This window comes from Bactrocera oleae, chromosome 2 (genome assembly GCF_042242935.1).
Source record: "Bactrocera oleae isolate idBacOlea1 chromosome 2, idBacOlea1, whole genome shotgun sequence".
In the NCBI taxonomy this organism is placed as follows: domain Eukaryota; kingdom Metazoa; phylum Arthropoda; class Insecta; order Diptera; family Tephritidae; genus Bactrocera; species Bactrocera oleae.
Window position 1 is genome coordinate 12,693,412 of NC_091536.1, and position 13,708 is coordinate 12,707,119.

The 13,708-nt window shown below is 34.1% G+C and overlaps 2 protein-coding genes across 3 annotated transcripts; both read left to right on the top strand.

Moving 5' to 3' along the window:
* The first annotated feature begins 2,670 nt into the window (after positions 1 to 2,670).
* LOC118683784 (microfibril-associated glycoprotein 4-like) lies at positions 2,671 to 4,002 on the top strand. Its single transcript, XM_036378144.2, has 4 exons — positions 2,671 to 2,854; positions 2,918 to 3,031; positions 3,095 to 3,712; positions 3,802 to 4,002. The coding sequence occupies exons 1-4, from the start codon at positions 2,715 to 2,717 to the stop codon at positions 3,926 to 3,928; spliced, it is 999 nt and encodes a 332-aa protein (XP_036234037.2). The 5' UTR covers positions 2,671 to 2,714; the 3' UTR covers positions 3,929 to 4,002.
* An 875-nt stretch (positions 4,003 to 4,877) lies between these two features.
* Positions 4,878 to 13,164, top strand: Usp8 (Ubiquitin specific protease 8). Of its 2 annotated transcripts, XM_014237238.3 has the most exons (9): positions 4,878 to 5,263; positions 5,363 to 5,935; positions 5,998 to 6,160; positions 6,223 to 6,750; positions 6,816 to 7,190; positions 10,358 to 10,588; positions 10,830 to 11,287; positions 11,880 to 12,098; positions 12,190 to 13,164. In XM_014237238.3, the coding sequence occupies exons 1-9, from the start codon at positions 5,160 to 5,162 to the stop codon at positions 12,317 to 12,319; spliced, it is 2,781 nt and encodes a 926-aa protein (XP_014092713.2). In that variant the 5' UTR covers positions 4,878 to 5,159; the 3' UTR covers positions 12,320 to 13,164. The 2 variants fall into 2 exon arrangements, with proteins under 2 accessions (XP_014092713.2, XP_014092714.1); XM_014237239.3 differs by lacking the exons at positions 4,878 to 5,263; positions 5,363 to 5,935; positions 5,998 to 6,160; positions 6,223 to 6,750; positions 6,816 to 7,190 and adding an exon at positions 8,757 to 8,986.
* The last annotated feature ends 544 nt before the right edge of the window (positions 13,165 to 13,708 follow it).

Genomic DNA, 13,708 nt, shown 5'->3' on the forward strand with positions numbered 1-13,708 from the left:
ACAATATAATAGTATGATATTTAAAGAATATGCTGTTCAATTTTCATGGAGAAATTTTAAAAAATACGGAAATGACAACAATTACTCTGGTGTATCTCAGGGGAAAAATTTAATCGCGGTGCACCTCATAACTAGGTGCTGGATCATAACTCGGGTTTCAGAGATCAAATTATAGCTTTAGATAATCGGTTTGTCTAAATAACGCTGTAGAGGTTTTGAAATTTCCATTTTCACTTTTTGTAAAAACTATGAAGAAAAAAAACTGTTAATTTCGTATTGTAATATTAAAAATATTAACAAATTTGAAGACTCTCCAGCTTTACCGCGAGAATTAGATATAAAAATAGAGTTAAAAATTTCAAAACGATTGCTGCAATAATTTTCAAGTTATGAGGGGCACCGACTTTAAAAACGTGAGTTGTGGCGAAAACGCTTTAGAGCTTTGAAATCTGATGCAAAATGTTCATGAGACAGGTATAAAATTACTCTCCAAACAACTTGAGATTTGAACACAATATTCTTGAGATATTATGCATTCATTTAAGACAAGCGAAATCGAAAAAAAATGTTAAAAACTCACTCTTAGCCTTAATAAAAACAATGATCGCTTTATTTTGAAAAAAGCTTCTTTGGTACTGTTACCTAGTTATATGATTGGAGCCAAAAATTTTGAAATTAGTTGAAAATTAATCAAGCATGAATGACAACGTGGGAATATCCCACACACACTTGATCAAATAAATAAATTTTTTTTTTCAATAATTAGACCACTTTTTATACAAATTTGTCTAGCATTTTGGCATTGTTATCTGAGCACTAATCTAAATATGAAATAGAAAAGGAAAATTTTGAACGTTAGTGGGTTAACATGTAATATTATATTTATATGGTGTTTAAACAAATCTGTCGCTAGTAAGTGAGAGGCGATATTGATAAACCTTGCACTCAAACACTGATTATTTTTTACCAAGCAAAAAAAAACAAACAATTGTCTTATGCTATTATTTATGACATATTCGTATATACATATGTACTGTCAGCGTCAAAAGAAAGTGTACACCTTTTTCTCATACATTTCACTCTTTATTTCCATATAAAAATATTAAAATTTTTTCAAATCAATTATCTTTATAAATTATTGAATATTGTTCTTACAAAAACTTAACAGCAATCCAAAATAAAATCCACAAGTACAAAACAACACATACAAAACCAAATATATTCAGTATTTTACGCGTCAAAACAAAGTGTACAGTTTAAGAAAAATTAAAAAATTCAAAAGCTAATACTTTGTTTGTCTTCCCTTTGCATGGATAACTGCTTCCAACCTCCTTGTCATTGATTCCACTTAGTTGGACACTACTTCCGGGGAAATTTTGGACCACTCCTCTTGTAAAATGTCCTTCAGAGAATTTTTACTGGTTATGCTCCTTTTTCTTACTTTCCGGTAGAAATGTTCCCACAGATGGTCAATGGGGTTTAGGTCCGGTGATTGTGGGGGACTATTCATCTGTTTAGGTGTACGGTAAAGCAACCATTCCTTTACTATTCTTGCCGTATGCTTAAGATCGTTATCCTGTTGGAAGATCAAGGATTGATCTAAGCCCAATTTTTCAATACTGGGGAGAAAATTTTCTTTTAAAATGTTTAGATAATTTATTTAGTTCATTGTTGCTATCAATAAACACCAGCCTTTACACTCCACTTTTCGCCATACACCCCTAAACCATCACCGAACCCCCACCATGCTATACAGTGGATGTAATATTTTTCTGTTCAACTCTTGATTTTTGTTTCTCCAAACTTTAGTACTTTTTTTCTTCCTGAAAACTTCGAACGTGCTTTGGTCAGAAAAAATTACGTTATTCCAGAACGATTTGTCCTTATTTTTATATTTTTCCGCAAATTGCAATCGTCGCTTTTGTTTCTGTGTAGAGATGTGTGGTTTTTTCCTCGGTACCCGGCCATAGAGACCATTTCCTCAGACATTTTTACGGCACTGACAGTTGGATCTATCTTTAGCTCTCACAACTGATCGCATTTCTGTATCACTGAGCCGCTTTGACCTACCCGTACGTGTCGGATCTTCTAATTCTCCAAACTTTTTTTTGTTTATAAATAATTTTTTTCACTGTGTTATGGCTTCTTCCAATTATCGAAGCAATTTCGCGGAAAGATTTTCCGTCTTTTTTAAAATTGATCACTAATTTTCTTACATCCAATGAAGTTTGCTAACCCATTGTCAAATTGACGTGCTCTTGGCAAATTTCCAAACGCAAATAAAATTCTATCTACACAAGGATACTAAATAACATTAGAATGAAGCAATTACAAGGAAATAACTATGGATAACGAACGGTATATTTTTTTGCGTAAAATAAATATGAGAGGCCTATTACCGTAACTGTACACTTTGTTTTGACGCGTGAAATACTGAGAATATTTGGTTTTGTTCGTATTGTTTTTGTATTTATGGAATTTTTTTGGATTGCTGTTAATTTTTTGTAAGAACAATATTTAATCATTCATAAATGATAATTTATTTGAAAATTTTTAAATATTTTTATACTGAGATAAAGACTGAAATGTATGAGAAAAAGGTGTACACTTTCTTTTGACGCTGACAGTATGTAGGTTTTTATATTTACGTGCCCAACAAATTAAAATAAATACTTCAAGTTTCATTCGTAAAACGAGCTTTGAGCTGTGCAAGCATGTTACGCTGTCAACTAAAATTTTCGCTAACAATTTTCCTTTTATTCGCATTTATCTACCCTCAACAGAATGCTGTGCAGGCAGCACCAGGCTGTGATGGCGATTGTTTAGAAAATAAATTGGACGAAATATTGTCAAAGTAAGGAATGCGTATAATTTGTTGTATATTTTTATTTTAAACGTAAAATATTTCAATTTTAAGATTACAAACTTTGAATGGCAAAGTCGAATCGTTTGCCACACATCCGGGAATTGAACCAACAGCAGCTTGTACACATCACCCACATGCACATCGCAAGCAACATGTAACGGAAGGGTACGTACTTCTACTTTATATATTAAACATTAAATATTGACGTCCACACTTAATAACATTCAGTCAAGAGGACGTCGAGTCGCAACACCAACGACGCCACCAAACACGAAACTTTCACTCAAGACTCGCTACTTCCTCGCTTGGCAACGGCAGCGGCAACAACCATAAATGTGCAGAGCGTTTAGCGCAGATTTGTCAAAATGTTGGTGTTAGTGAAATTCAGTTGGACGATGACAAAGTGTCACCATTCAAAGTACTTTGCAGTGCCGAACGTTGGATTGTTGTTTTACAGCGCTTAGATGGCTCAGTCGCTTTTCACAATCGCACCTGGGCTACATATAAGCAAGGTTTCGGTAGTGTAGGTGAAAAAACGGAATTCTTCTTGGGTTTACAACATTTACATGAACTGACCTATAGCGGTTTCTTTGAAATACGCATTGATTTGGAAGATTTTCAAGGTGTAGAAAGGTATGCACATTATAGTGACTTTAGCGTCTTCACTGAACATGCCGACTACAAAATGGGCATATTAGGGATTTATCATGGCACAGCCGGTGATTCGTTTATGTATCATGAAGGTCAACAGTTTAGCGCGATTGATCGCGATAATGACGCCAAAGCGCAAGGTAGCTGTAGTGAGGAGTATAACAGCGCGGGCTGGTTTAAGAATTGCATGGAAGCGTAAGTATAACAAGCTAAATTCTTATCGTATTTATTACATTATTGTTTAATTTATACTTTGTAATTTATTTATTTTTTTCACTTTGTAGCAATCTATTTGGTAAATATTTGCACGGCGACACGGATAAGTTCAAAGAAGGCATGTACTGGGAAACTTTTCATGGTCCAGAATACTCACTTAAAACAGTTAAATTGTCTGTTCGGGCCAAATGTTGAATTCGATTGGAGTTTTAATTGAATTTATGTTTTGTAAAAGATATATAAATACATACATATATAATGACGACCAATTTTTTAAGATTTTTGATATATGCGCTTCAGATAAATTTTACGAGGTAAAAAGCCCACACTAAATTTCCAAATTTTACCAGATAAAAACTGACAGCAAAATTCATAAAGCTTGAAGCTATCATATAATTACAAAATTGAAGATACAGAACCATATACATATAAACACAATACAATAGAAGGGCTAACTCGATCTCAACTTCCTGAAAGAAGTAGAACAAATGGTTAACCTAAAAAAAAACTCAAAGTTTCTTCTGTACGGATTTGATTTCCGCTTATTTGAGTATTAGTTTAAGTATGTTTAATTTAATTTACCTGTTTGTGTACTTTTTGCTTCATTTTGCTACAAATAACAAATGATAAGCTTAAAGTGACTCCAAACGTTGGCTGTGATGTTCACATAGTATACACACATACTTTTATTTTCATTGCATTACATACATACGTACCACAAAGCACAATACACGCCACTAAATATTTAATAACATATATAGTAGTTACATATTTTAAATTATAATTTATAAACCGCCGGAAAGAAGAAAATTTCTTTTCACTACCCCAAAGTGTCAAGTGACAACGGAAGAGGAAATAAATAAGCGCAAATATCCAGATGTCAGTTGGTATTAATAACAAAAGTTAATCGATATACCATATTTTTGTAAAACAAGTCATTTCAAAATAAAAACCGGTAATATATATGAAATACTCTTAACAAAAAGTATTCGTAGTTTTACACTGCTTGCGGTATATATATTTTATATAAAAAAAACTTAATATTCAATCTAAATACCCAAAAGTAATCGATTGCACCTTACACCCATCACTGTAATCAGCTGAGTGCTTAGTAATCGACAAACTGTCACTTGTTCGCTGACTCAAAATGGAAATTTTTACGCGTTTTAGATGAATTGGTTTTTCTATTTGTTTTAAGCATAATTAAACCTTTCTTTTTGTAGAATAATAAAGAAAACTAATATGTATAGAAAGATATGCAAAAAAGTGAATAATTATACGTGAAAAAAGTGCTTAACACCCATTTGACTGTTTTTCTTTGCTGGCAAAGAAAACGGATGAGAAATCATAGAAGTTGCAACGATCAGCATTAATTACAATTTCGCCCGGCTGGAAAATAACTGAATAGTATTCATTATTCGTAGTAATGCCGAAAATGGCGCATGTAAAAGATTTGCATTTAGGCAAAACCTTAAATGATTTGGAAAAACATTCCGAAATACCAGATGCTCGCACGAAGAAAACTCAAATGTAAGCGCTTATACATATTTATATAAATATGTGTTGAGCGTACAGTATATAATTGGCTATATGCCCAAAGTATAAAATTATTAAATAACTTCATTTCAGACTGGTAGAATCTGCACGAAAATTACTGCGGGAAGCAGACAAATATTACAGGGAGGGCGATGAAGAATTAGCTTACGTATTATATATGAAGTATTTCAATTTACTACATTGCATACACCGAAAGCCTGACTATGCAGAGCATAAGCAGACTGTACGCCAGACACTAGGCGGCAATTCGAATAATAAACTGACCATGAATAAACTGGAGGAACTTAGCACTTCACTTACCCGACGCTATGAGGCAAAACAGCTTGCCAATATGGCGCTGAAGTCACCAGCAATAGTGGCAGCTTCATTAAAGCAAAATGAACGTGTCCGTGACTACAGCGAACTTAGCGCTTCAGAGAAATTTGATCTTTTGAAAGGTGATCCGGTCTCCTCAACAACTGCAAATGCATACAGTAGTTATTATTCATTACAATCTTTAAATGTTATTAAATGTGAAGAGTTATTTGAACGTATGAAGCAGAATAATGTGTTGATAATGGATTGCAGACCTAGTAAGGATTATGAGATGTCTCATCTAACATACCACTATACAATGAACGTGCCAGAAGAAATTATTTCGGCTGGGTAAGTGAAATTCACTATATTTGTGAGTTGGTCGTATAAATCTTTATACCTTTTATGAATAGCATGTCCGCTGGAAAATTACAAGACAAATTAGATAGTGGTTCTAAAGTACTATGGTCAGCTCGTTCGGTCAAAGAGCAGGTCGCCTTAATGGATTGGAACACCAAAGATTCTAATCCTGCACCATCTTCGGCCATTGGCAAACTTCTGGAAATACTACAGAATGTAAGTTTTGTTAACTGCTTGTGCTGACAGCTTTAAATAGAATACAATTTATATTATTGCAGTGGGATCCAGATGTAATTTATCGTTCCTCCATCAAAATACTACAAGGTGGCTATGAATTCTTTATTATGATGTACCCAACTCTTTGTACGAACCCCAGCGTACAGGCTCCGCAACAGAACAACAATGATTTGAATCTCATTGACGAAATTGAATATCCTTCAATAAATGATATAACAATGAAGGAAGAAATAAGTAGTCATAGCTACACGCCCAGGCCAGGAAGCAGCATGTCACGACCACTTACATTCATTATGTCACAACCGCCACCTAGCGTAGATCGTTCAAGTAAAATGGCTGCTATGAAAACATACGAGCAAAAACAAAAACCAATTGTCGAGTTAGCTAAGGAACAGGATGAACTGTTGGAGAAAGCACAAGCAAACGATGAACAATTAAAGAAAGCTTCAGAAAAATTGGACACTATATTTGAAAAGAATAAACAAAGTCCCGATAAAAAACCTATAACGTCGACGGAAACTGAACTGCTATACTACATTATGCAATTAGAGAGTGCAGCTGCAGACTATGTAGGTTATAATATGATACTCACATTTGATTTCCCGTTTAAGATAAACGTTTATTTTTATTGCAGAAAACCGAAAATGATCGTCTCTTAGACGAAATTGAAAAATATAAAAGCGTCAAAAAAGAAGAAGAAGCTGAGTTATCTCCCAACGAAAAAGAAAATCTCGAAAAGACTACACGTCAGATTGAGCATAAAATCCAAGAACGCCAAAGGCTCGACGCGCAATTGGAACGTGAAAAAGAACAACGTGACCAACAGTTAGCCATGGCCATCGCGCGTTTTCCGCGAACGTCAATCGACAACGAAGATGATATACCCAAATCGAAGATACCGCAATTCGATCGATCCGTAAAACCACATTTGTCTGCACCAACACATAGCAGTCCAGCAGTCTTTACAATAGATAGACAACGCGATTTCTCACCCACACCTGGCGCAATGGTAAGTATTTATACACTACACGCCATTAATGTCAGTGTTTTTATTTACATGTGCTCTAAAACATGTTGCTGAATCACGTGCCAGTGTTATTTATTACCAATGACCGTAACAGACGCATATGCGTCAACGACGTCGTCATATAAACAAGTTAATTCATTCATTTACTAAACTACTAGACAAAATGTTTCTGTTATTGTTATTGTTGTAGCGGTGTTAAGCATTCGTCAGATAGTTTGAGCAATCGCTGCGAACTTGACAGTTATTGTACGAATATAACTCCGAGTTCGTTCAGTTAATGTGGACCACACTATTGTAGTTCTTCTAGTGGTGTCCAAGCTCATCCCAGGAATATACATATGGATATATTGCAGTTGAAAGTTAATTATAAGTGCATTTTTTTACCCTGAGGTATATCAAGTCATCATATGTTTGCAACACCTAAAGGGAAACGTCAGCTGTTCACTTGTCGGAACGGCCGATATCAGACGACCATAGCATATAGTTGCCACACAAACTGGACGATCGAAATCAAGTGCTTGTGTATAAAACTTTTTCATTTGACGAAATATCTTCACGAATTTTGGCATGGGTTATTGTCTTAGGCAATGGTGTAATCTCCGAAGGAAATTGTTCAGATCGGATTACTATAACATGTAGCTGCCATACAGACTGAACGATCAGAAGCAAGTGCTTGTATGGCATTTCTTTCATTTGATCAGACATTTGAGCGAAATTTCGCATGAATTTTTGTCCAAGACGACAGTGTAATCAAGAAATTGTTCAGATTGAGCCACTATAACATATAGCCGTCATACAAAAAGATCAATTAAAATTCTTGTAAGGATCTTTTGTATTTGTAAAGGGTGTTTTTTCTTGTTTCGTTATCAAACTTTTTATGTGGAACAAATATTAACTGCCCGCAAACATTAAAATTCATAAATATATTTTCTAAATCGATTAGAGCGCACTAGTGTGTATGTCTGCAAATTTGTGCATCATTCTGTCCTTAGTCACGTTTTATAACATTATACACGCGTCTTCGAACGACCATGTCAGCAGTCATCAGGCAGTCTGCGTTGAGTGTGTTAATGACCGAATGTTATTTTCATTAACGTGACCCGCCTACAGCTGTTGTTTGCACATCTATATATGTATATAAATTAGTAAACAAAACTATATACTCGTCTGCCACTAAGTAAGGTATGTAGCCACTTAAAAATTGTGGTATGCGCCAATTTTCAATAGCCATCTAAAAAACCGAAAATCAATTTGTGCTGGGTGTGTGCACTTATCACACTATATACATACATACATATAGGCAATGCATGCAAAGACACAAAGTTTGCAAAGGCAAAGCACATGGCTTGGCGCCTTAACGTGGGCTAACTCAAGACTCGACATTTGCTTTGCACTTGTATGCGTGCATGTTAAATATTTTTTGTCATCATCCATGTCATTTCACATACTCTATGCATACAATTTCTTTATTTGTATGTGTTTAACGGGAAAAATGTGTCTTCTGGCCTATTAAACAACTGTGAGCACCTTTGTCTTTGACCAACGGAGTCTTAGTCTGTCGTTGTCTCTACTCAAAGCATGTTGTTGTGCGCGCTATACAAAACGCCAGCTATTGCCAACTTAAAGCCAAAAATTATTGTACAATCGTTTACACATTTTATAAGTAACAAAATTAGTATTACACAAAGTAATTCAAGATGATTGTGGTCGCGGGCGTTAAATTGCATATACCGGCTACGCATATACTAATTTATACATCATTTTTTCCACTCAAGCGTGTAGGTAAAACTAAAATAATAAATATACATATGTGGAATGTCATATTAGCGTTCAAGTTCTAGTTTTTTCCAACTTCGAAATATTGAATAATTTTTGTAGCATACATAAAGGCGCTTTGGATAGTATGTGGCGTTACATGTACAACAAAAGTGTTATTAATAAGTAAATGTCTCAAAGATTTAACTGTTACTTTTGTGCAAATTTAAGAGCACACAAAGCATATTTGCGCCAAAAAACATTAAAGCAACAAAGTTTGGTAAAAAACCAGCAGTAATTGTGAAAGGAGCTTCACTAAAAAAAGTTTTTTCCATAGTGGCTGTACCACAGAAAACAATAACAAGCCTCTGGCCACATTTTCGCTATGAAAAAGTTACTTCAGCGCTTGTTCGACAGCTTATTAAACCTTTAGGCCTCTCTATTTGTAGGCTAACATCAAGTTGTATACCACATATGTCAGAAGAAGCTCGACTCAACATCTAACAGTAGTCTATTAGATATATGTATATATATATATATATAATCCATATCACTATATATAAATTTCACAAAACTTGTTCCAAAATTAAATCAATTCAAATACCCTGTATCTGAGAACTTCGTGTCCCGACAATGCTTACTTGCTATATCTTTGAAATAGCCTCGAATTTATGGCACATGTTTGCACATTAAGTAGATAATTAAACCCAAAAGACACATTTTCTTTTATTAAATGCCCATTGTTGTATGTATCTATGTATATGTATATTTGTGTCAGGTAATATATTATTGCTTTTTTTTATACCCTGAACAGTGTATATTAAGTTTGCCATGAAGTTTGTAACACCCAGAAGGAAACCTCGGAAACTCTATAAAGAATATGTATATCAATGATGAACGTGATGAGCTGAGTCGATTTAGCCATGTCCGTGTCTCTATTCGTCTGTATATATGTACATGAGCTAGTCCCATAGTTTTTGAGATATTGTTCTGAAATTTTGCATATGCCCTTTTCTCTCCAAGAACCTGCTCATCTCTCGGAACCGCAGTTATCAAACCACTATAGCATATATGTTAGTTGCCATACAAACTGAACGATCAAAAACAAATCCCTGTATGAAAAACTTTTCAGTTTGACAAGATATCTTCATGAAATCTGCAATGGATTATTCTCCAAGATAGCAATACAATCTCCGAAGAAATTGTTCAGATCGGACCACTATAGCATCGAACCCACACAAACTGAGCGATAAACTTCAAGTTCTTTTATGAAAATTTTCTTCATTGATGAAGGGTATTATATTGTAGCTGCAGTGCAGCTGAAGTTAACTTTTTTTTTTCCTGTGCCAATAAATTCAAGGTTAATCATATTTATTTTTACTACTTTTTTTTAGGGCCGCGGTTTGACCGGCTTAAAGAACTTGGGCAACACCTGCTACATGAACAGTATAATACAGTGCCTCAGCAATACACCACAACTCACCGAATACTGCATAACGGACAAATATAAGAACTACATTAGTCGCAGCAATAAGACCAAGGGGCATATTGTCGAGGAAGTGGCGGCGCTCATTAAAGTTTTATGGAATGGCAACTACAAATGTGTAGCCAGCAAGGACTTGCGTGTAAGTATATAATTAAATAGAAAATATAACGCATGTGCGTATGTACAAACATATGTATGCAACAATAATACAATAAGACACGTATAGTGAATAGTATATAGATTTGTATATACTCGTACATATGTATATCACAGGCAACACCTTCTAGTGCCTTCAGCCAAATAATCCAATTGTATTTTAAATTAGTTATAAATTTACCAGAGTTAATTATTTTGTAATTATATATTCTCTTACTTTTTAGTATGTTATGGGTCAGTACCAGCAGATATTCCGTGGCATCGAACAACAAGATTCCCACGAGTTTCTTACCATACTCATGGATTGGCTACATTCCGATTTACAAACATTATATGTACCCGAAAAGCCACGTGATAATATAACACCCTCCGAAAAGGCGTGGCTCGAATTTACCAAAGCTAAAGAGAGTCTCATATTGCATTTATTTTATGGCCAAATAAAAAGTACCGTTAAATGTGTGGACTGCAACAAGGAATCCGCCACATACGAATGTTTTTCAAATTTAAGTCTAGAGTTGCCTTCAAATGCAAATGTTTGCTATCTCAGCCAATGTATGGATATGTATTTTAGTGGCGAACGTATACACGGCTGGAATTGTCCGAATTGTAAAACGAAACGTGATGCGGTGAAAAAATTGGATATCTCAAAACTGCCACCGGTGCTGGTGATACATCTCAAGAGGTAAAATAGTATATAATTTCTTTTGATTTACATAATTGGAAATAAGTTGGGCATTGCCAATCAACTTTGAGAACGAATATTCGCTGCTACTGATTGTTGGTGTAAGCAACCTAAAGTGCCAATGAGATGAAAGTTTTGGTCCGAAGTTCACATACAAGCCAGCTACGTAGTTCAAACTGTCGTAGTTATTGTTGTTGTTGAAGCAGTGCTGCCGTGCTACACGTTAGCTTCTTAGTTTCGATTGATATTCCATACATTAGCAATAACTATGGAAATTAAGACAACTTCATATATAATAGAGCTGGAGAATTTCGCTTCTGTGAAATTTTCTTAATATTTATGAGTACTTTATTTTCCCACGACAAATTTGTATTATAATGAATAATACGTCTAATTTACCACAACAAAAAAATCATATGTCAATACCGCTGTTTGATTCTACTATTTTACTTCCCTCGAATTAACAACAGAACTATAAATGTAAATTAATAATTAAATATAATTCACTACACATGCATACATACTTTCCTATTTATAAATACATACCATAAGAACCCTATAATTAATTTTTAATAATTTCATTAATTTTCAGGTTTTATGCCGATACCGACGCTGTGGGTAATTCTTATAAAAAGAAACAAAACTACGTTCGCTTTCCATTGGAAAATCTTGATATGACGCCTTACATTGCCAAGTCCGAATCGCGTTCGGTGACACCGAAAACGTATCAACTATATGGCGTTTCCAATCATTATGGCTCTATGGAGAGTGGTCATTACACGGCATTTTGCAAAAGCGGCAACTATGGCAGGTGTGTAGATATTTCTCACAGTCACAAAGTGCAACAATTGTATTGTATTTTACGCACAACTGTAAATGATATTTGCTTTTTCATCTTACAGGTGGTTCAAGTTCGATGACCAAGTCGTTTCGCCGTTAGACACATCGAATGTCGTTTCAAGCGCTGCCTACATACTTTTCTACACTTGGCTGCCGCCCATACAAATAACCGAAAATAACAACGCAAATTAGCTATAAAATTTCTGAGCAAGTCAAATGTTAAATGTCGTGGACATGAGGCAGTAATATACACACTGTAATCCTTCACAAGTGTCGAGTTTAATTGTTGTTGTTTTTCTACTTGCATATTGCAAACGCTTTGCATTTTTTGGTTATTTACATACATACACATGTATATATTTTACATGGCCACTGTGGTGGCTATATTATTCGTGCACTCCAGCGTCTAGTCGGTGGTTAAAAAACTTGAAAACATTTCTAATTCTGACTATTATTATAAATTAAATATATTAATTATGAATTCGTACAGAAAATCGAAGGACACCTATGCAAAAGCAAAACGAATATACAAATTAAAAATTTGTTTCAATTTCCAATTTTCCTTATTAATTGTTATAGCATATTTGAAGAGACTTTAAAGCATTAAACTAAGTATATAACTATATTATATTTACATTCAGCCAATTGCCTATGTACGGTATATATGTATGTATATAAATACACTTAAATAAAGCTTTCAATACTTTTATTTTCGACTGCGTAGCCGCGGCTTATAAGAAAGTTTACTTACAATACATATATACACACATACATATAGAAAAATTGTATATTTCGCAATATTGACAGTAAAATATAAATAAATAAAACTAAAAATATTAAAATTTGTAAACTAAAATAATCCAAAAATTAAAAAACATAATGAAATAAAGACTTCACGTACATTATAAAAAGTTAATTTATATTTAAACTCAAAACTCTTTTTTAGAGAAAACCACTATTTTTAGAAAATAATACGAAATTGTTTAATTTAATGAAATACCAAAATAAATATTTTAAAAATAAAAGTTATAAAAACATGCATATTTTTTATTGTCGATATTATCTGTCATACAATTTAACCCTTCAAAATCAAATTCATGCAAGGATTATTTTGTATTTGTGAAAGGGGCCGTCCATATATTACGTCATTCTAAATTAGGGGGGGGGGGGCTTTGGGTTGGTCTGCGGATGACGGTAAAGTCAAAGTCGGTAAAGACGGTGTCTTTAAGAAATGACGATAGGATAGGGGGGGGGGGGGTCTAAAATCTGAAAAAATTGATGACGTAATTTATGGACGGCCCAAAGGCATCGGTGCAAAACTTTTTAATTTTGAATATTTTTTTTTTGATATTAAATAACAGTTTAAAGAAACAAATTTAAAAAAAAAATTATAATTAATTAAATTTATAAGTAATAAGAAATTATTGGTAGCAGTGATAAAGATTCGCCCTGCTATTACTATTAAAGTAAACAGACTAAACTAACATAATTGGTCAGCTAGAACGACGACTATATCCTACAGTGATCCGATCTGAATCATTTGTTCCAAGATTGTTCATGCATGCGAAATTGTGTGAAGAT